This window comes from Vigna umbellata, chromosome 7 (genome assembly GCF_029865625.1).
Source record: "Vigna umbellata cultivar VRB3 chromosome 7, Vumbellata_1.0, whole genome shotgun sequence".
In the NCBI taxonomy this organism is placed as follows: domain Eukaryota; kingdom Viridiplantae; phylum Streptophyta; class Magnoliopsida; order Fabales; family Fabaceae; genus Vigna; species Vigna umbellata.
In genome coordinates this window covers 2,897,217-2,903,468 of record NC_142171.1, presented here as the reverse complement: position 1 = coordinate 2,903,468, position 6,252 = coordinate 2,897,217, and the positions used below count along the sequence as shown (strand labels likewise).

Genomic DNA, 6,252 nt, shown 5'->3' with positions numbered 1-6,252 from the left:
AGGAATTCAACATTCAAATCATCATTGTTAATGCCACTCTCTAAAGTACCTTTCAAGAAGGCTTCTCACTAATCACGAGTTCATACAATTCCTAGCATTCCTAATGATTAGTTCATAAGTGCAGGAGCTTAACGACAACCAATGTGATATTGGGAGAAATTCCCCGGATCTAGACTTCCCCGTACGCGCCCGTATCGACAAAACCAATAATCATGCATCGAATGAGTTAAACAATGCAAGCATTACGCAAAGAGGAAAAACCCTAACTAATGATGAAAGAAAGCATAGATCTTAAATAAAAGATGTAAAAACAAATTCCATATATGAGAGCTTCAAAAGATTACATTGATTCCCCAACAAACATACAGAGTTTAGTTCACCATATTCATGGTGAACCTAGATGAATAACAATGAAAGAATGAAAGATAAAACCCTAAAAAGGTGAAGAGGAAGCCTCAGCATCCAAGATCCTCCTTCAAAGGGGTGGAAGAGAGAGTGTTTGCTTCGTTCCAGCCAGAGATACCTAACCCTAGGAAACCCTAAAGCTTAAATACCATTCGTAAATTACAAAAAATTAGGTCCAAGCCCATTAAAGTGCCGCTCAGCGGTAAAATACCGCTCAGCGGTAAGTGCGTGTCTTGTTTTCTCCCCTCAGCGACCATTTTGCCCCTCAGCGGATCTCCCGTAAGCTCCTGAGTGCCGCTCAGCGGTAAACTGCCGCTGAGCGGTGACTTCGGCTTCTCCTTTTGCACTTTTTGATGTCTTTTCTGATTTCATCTCTCTCTTTCTTCACTTCTTTCACCAAATTCACCTTAAAACCTGCACAAAAACACTGAAATCAAGCATAAACCTGTCCAGCTCTCTTATTTCTAAAAATATGAAGAAAAGCATGATTTCAAGCTAGTTTCTAAGTGTAAAAGTTGCTTTTAGTGTCAATTTTAATCATAAAAATAACAGTTTTTCAACTGTTATCAGGTAGTCGATTTCTCACTCCACATTGGAGTAAATTACACCCAGACACTTTAGAGGCATTGATGTGTGTTCAAGATTGGCTATGGAGTGACATACAAGGTAATTAAATGAACAATTCAAATTACATATTTATATTCATTCAAATGATTGGCTATGACAAATGAATTTATTTTCCTTTTTCAGGTTCTTCAAAATTGAGAGTGGATAACATGATGCTTAATACAATACTAGAGGAGATAATTGATGATGATGTTAGTAGTTTTTGTTATAATATTTTAATCTAATTTTATTAATAATGTCAATTTGTCATTGATTAATGACTTTATTTGTATTTATTTCTTTCAGGAATTAAGTGGTTAAAACGAAGATGTGAGAGAAGAAACATAAATCTTGGAGTGTTATTTTTAGAACAATTATTTTTAAAATTACTTGTATTTGGATATGTGTTTTACTATTAGTTTGTATTAATTTGAATTTAAGTTTTAACTTTTATTTACTTATCCATTGACTTTATTTGGATATATGTTTTAAAGATTATTTGTATTTTTTTTTTGTAATTTAATTTGAATTCAATTTAAAAACTTATAAAATAATATTTTTAAAATATTCACAGGTTGAAAACGGGTATCCAACGGGTACCCGCGGGTTGAAAAAAATCTGCGCGTATCCAACAGGTAGCAGGGCGGATAGCGGGTACAATTTTATCAAGCGGGTCGGGTTGCGGTAGGCATTATCTGTGTCTGACCCGACCCGTTGTCATCCCTACTCATCTTTGAGAAGGATTAAATTTTGTTTAACCTCTTCAACACTTCATACAAAGGGTTTAAGACTAACTACATAAAGGTAGCAATAAAAGAGATCGAGGGTTCGAGGTTCTATTTTGATAACTAAATTATTAAGAAAAAAAAGTTATACATCTGAAAAAAAAATGGTATGTTTTAAAGTAAGATTTAATTATAAATTTTTTAATGGTCAAATTTAATTCATATTATTTTTAATTTATACTGTTTTAAGTCTATTTAAATAGATTTATTTCAAATTTATATTTATATTTTTAAATTTCAAATTTAATTTACTTAATTGAATTTAGATTGAATATTTTTTGAATTTTGAAAATCTAAAACAAGGTAAGTTTAAGTCAAGTCAAGGTAAGCGAGGATCAGGTTGAATTAAGTCGACCTAAGTCTAAGAATAAATAGAGTCAATCTAAGTGAATATTGAGCTAAGTTGTCACAAAACAATGTTGAACCTAATCGGCTGAAGTAAAGTTGAGTGTGTCTAGGCTGAATTTAAAGCCAAGTTGAATCAAAGCCAAAGAATTAAGTTGAGTCGGTTGAAATGAATATCCAAGCTAAAGAATTAAGCCAAGTCATTTTAGCCTAAACATCGATACAAGTCGACCTAGGCCGAAGTTTGAGCATGATAAGAGGTCTAGTTGAGTCAGCACTTGGTGAAGGCCATGTGTGAATGTAAACCAATCCTGATCAAAGGTTGAGTCAAGTTGCATTGGCCAAAGGTTGGCCAAGTTAAAAGTCGATCAAGTCAGCTTTGGTCAAAAGTCAACTTAAGTCAACTTTGATAAAAAAATTCACCTAAATTAACTTCAACCTTGATTAAATCAAATAGGAAAAATTTGACATATATTAAACTTAATAATTAGATATATTATATTCATCTCACTATATTTATTTTAATTAACAAACTAAATTCAATTTGTATTTAGTCTAATTTAAATTAGATTGAAAAAGAAATCTAAATTTTGTTTATCTTATTAAAATGAATATAAATTATAAATCAAATTTATTTATTGGATATAGATGGGATCTACTAGAATTTGAAAATTCCAATGCACATTCTTAAATTTTTTAATTTGAATTACTTTTTTATATGACTATTTTTCATTGAGCACAATGTAATTATTGGAATTTTATATATTTTGGAATTTAAACAAATTAAAAATAAATAAATTTTTAGCCATTTATTTCTTTGAAAAGGAAATTGGTTAGTTACCCAACGCGAAGGGGAGCATAGAACCAAAGATGTGTATCTGTGTGTTCATATGGCAAGCTCATCCCAAGTACCCCTTCTTAATCTTATGCAACAGGGACCAGAATTATTCTCGGTGAGTACCTAACCTACTTCTTGCTATCGTTTTCGGATGTGATTCTTTGAGTTTCAGACAAAAATTGAATTTTTTATTGACTGCTGAAACCTGATAGCCCGACATACCCCTTGGCATGGTGGTGGGGAGAGGAAACGATTTTGGGTGGTAAGGATGGGCTCGGCGGTGGAACGTGGTTGGGTTCGACGAGAAATGGCAGGATCGCGTTTCTCACTAATTTTAGGGAAGTTGGGACCCTTCCACACCCCAAAACTAGAGGAGAATTGCCCCTTCGTTTCCTTCAGGTAAACGCTCGCATCTCACACCGTCTGTTTGTCCCTTTAACTAGCTTTCACTCAAACAATATCTTCATTGAATAAAGGCAAACGATGTTCTGAAAGATAAGGCCAAAGAGTTTATAGTGGGGGCAGTTGTCACTTTAGAAGTAGGATGTGAGGAAGTGTTAGGATTAAATTCTTGTTACCAGAGCCTATGGGGACCTTCCATAAATATATAATCTTAAGCTGTCACTTTACAATACTGCTATTTGAGGGTGAGTTATTTAGGATTCCAATTTGGGTCCCACATTGATGATAAATGGGCTTCAAATGTAGTATAGAAATTCCACACACTTATTGTATTTTAAGGTTTTGGGGTTGTAAATGCTCTCTGTAGAAATGAGAAATGAGCATGAAGAGCAGTATATAAGAAAAAAAGACTCAGACACTTTTTGTTTTAAGGTTTTGGGAGGGAGATCCACATACCTTTTGTCTTTAAGGTTTTAGGTTGAAATAGTGCCTAGGCTTTCTTTTGTGAAATGTCAATGGTTCATTGGTGCTCTGACGTTTCCCAAAGCTAAAAACCCAACAAGTTAGTCTTAAAGTCGTTCATGATGGAAAAAATGATTTGTTGAATAGAAATGTAGAATAGCTAACTGAATAGAAAATTAAACTAGCTTATCTGCTATTGTTATTTGTCATGCTTCTTTTTCGTTTCTCTTTTGTTACTGTGCAGGGTGATGTTGCACTGGTTTAATCATAACGTGTGAATAAAATGCAACAGAGCAATAAGAGTCCCCAGGAGTTTGCAGAGGAAGTTGTGAGAGAGGCACATCAGTACAATGGGTTTAACCTTGTGGTGGCCGATATTTCCACCTCCACCATGGTTTATGTGTTCAATAGACCAGACCGAGATAACCCTTCTTTTTCTCTAGTGACCCCGGGAATTCACGTGTTGGCTAATGCATCTCTGGATGCTCCTTGGGCAAAGGTAACAGAACAACCCTGTTATTGTTTCCAGATTGTTTTTAGTTTCTATTTGGGTTGGTTCATTTGATATCGACTTAGTGCTGTTGTTTTATTGCCCTTGTAGCTATTCCTGTCAGTATGATTTATTTCATACTCAGAATCATATAATGATATGATTACATATGCAACAATTTGTAGCAACCAATATTTTTCGACTTAACCCACCCTGATAAGTAAATTAAAAGAGAAAATGTCTTACTTGGAAAATACAATAATTCGTGTGATATCTCTATATAAAATAAAGATGGTTTTTATATATATATACATATATATATATATTGTATTAAGCGTACGAAATTGTTCTTTTAATGTAAAAGGGGAAAAAAAAATGCTATTTTGACAAAATTAAAAAGGGATTGCTGTAGTTTAATTCTAAAATTTTACATTTCTTCTGAAAGAGACAACATGTATGCAAGCATTAACACCAACTTTGACAAAACCTTTTCAGGCCAAACGGATGCGCCAAAGTTTCGAAGAATTGATTGAGGAATATGGTGAAAGTGATCTTCCCATCAAAGAAATGGTTGAGAAACTAATGACAAACAGAGTGAAAGATGAAGAGTGGATGCTACCTGGAGTTCAGCCTCGTGAACGAGAACATCCTTTGAGTGCTATATTTGTTGAAACAGAATTGCCATCGGTAACCAACACATTCATTCCACTTGTCTATTTATCTGTTTAACCCTGTTTTACATGCTTAAACTAAAAACTCGTTTTATGGTTAGGGACTTTATGGAACTAGAAGCTCTTCTGCCTTGTTGGTGAAATCAAACCAAGAAGTCACCTTCTATGAAAAATATCTGGACCTGAACCAGGACCCGAAGCAATGGAAAGATAAAATGGTGACCTATAAGATCAACGAGAGATGATAAAAGGCAGGGATATTATTGATTTATTTCGGCTGTTCTGCTTCAAACATTAAAATGGATGCAATACAAGCACAACTTACAAAAAGGGGGAGTAAATGTTTAATGACTTCTGGTAATGTGGTTTAGCCACCACTAGCACCGTTGTCCATCTGCATATTTACTTTTGCCAAACCAATCTATAACCTCAGTTGCCTATTTCTTTTGTCGCTTTGAATATACTACTTGGACATTTATATTTTATTATTGTTGTATAGGTACATAAAAATATCTATTTACAGAGCAGTAATAGTAGGAGACCTTTAAGTTATAGCGTATCCTAATGATGACTTGTTTTCAAAAACTTTTATCCATTTAATTTTGAATTAATATATTACATAAAACTGAATAATCATGTGAATATAATTCTTACATGTAAAATGTGAACAATTTAAATTTTACAATATTAATTAAAAGGTTTAGTCAAATTTTAAATATTTATGCGGTAAAAAAGTTAACTTTGTTTGTAATGGCTTTTTTGTTATTGGTTCAAAAACTCTTTAAAAGTTAAAGTCTACAAAGGAAAAAAATTACTTTCACAATCCGCCTTTTCTCTTATATTGATTTAATAACTCTATATAATAATAAAAGTTTTAATTAAGCTATTTAATTAAAATATTAATTAAATGATTAAATAAGAATAATGAAAATGGTTGGCAATATAAATTTTGAAAGGTGTCAAAATATCATATTCCCACATTCCTTCTAGAGATGCTTTATTTCAACTAGGTGAAAAGTACGTGATGACAACGGTTTAGAGGTGCATATGGTAGCCAGCTATTACTTGTCCTATATATTAGTTTGTTCATCAAAGTAAATATATTTATTTTAATATAAAATTGATTTTTTTTTAATTTTAATATAATTTGGTTTCAAACTTTAAAAATGAATAGATATCAATTCAATCTTTTCATGCCAAAAGGATTGGAAATGAAAACTTGCATTTATTGTCGAAGTGTTTCTTCAA

The 6,252-nt window shown here is 32.7% G+C and overlaps 1 protein-coding gene across 1 annotated transcript; it reads left to right on the top strand.

Moving 5' to 3' along the window:
* The first annotated feature begins 2,960 nt into the window (after positions 1 to 2,960).
* LOC148194956 (uncharacterized) lies at positions 2,961 to 5,563 on the top strand. The gene is made up of 5 exons (XM_088094060.1): positions 2,961 to 3,094; positions 3,192 to 3,378; positions 4,136 to 4,342; positions 4,829 to 5,020; positions 5,106 to 5,563. Exons 1-5 carry the CDS (start codon positions 3,012 to 3,014, stop codon positions 5,247 to 5,249), a joined length of 813 nt encoding a protein of 270 aa, XP_087950186.1. The 5' UTR covers positions 2,961 to 3,011; the 3' UTR covers positions 5,250 to 5,563.
* The last annotated feature ends 689 nt before the right edge of the window (positions 5,564 to 6,252 follow it).

Excerpts from the sequence above, each read along its gene's own strand:
- LOC148194956 (XM_088094060.1), top strand. The coding sequence starts at position 3,012 with ATGTGTATCTGTGTGTTCATATGGCAAGCTCATCCCAAGTACCCCTTC. Across the intron at positions 3,095-3,191 it reads AGGGACCAGAATTATTCTCG|CCCGACATACCCCTTGGCAT; the intron begins GTGAGTACCTAA and ends GAAACCTGATAG. Across the intron at positions 5,021-5,105 it reads TTGAAACAGAATTGCCATCG|GGACTTTATGGAACTAGAAG; the intron begins GTAACCAACACA and ends TTTTATGGTTAG.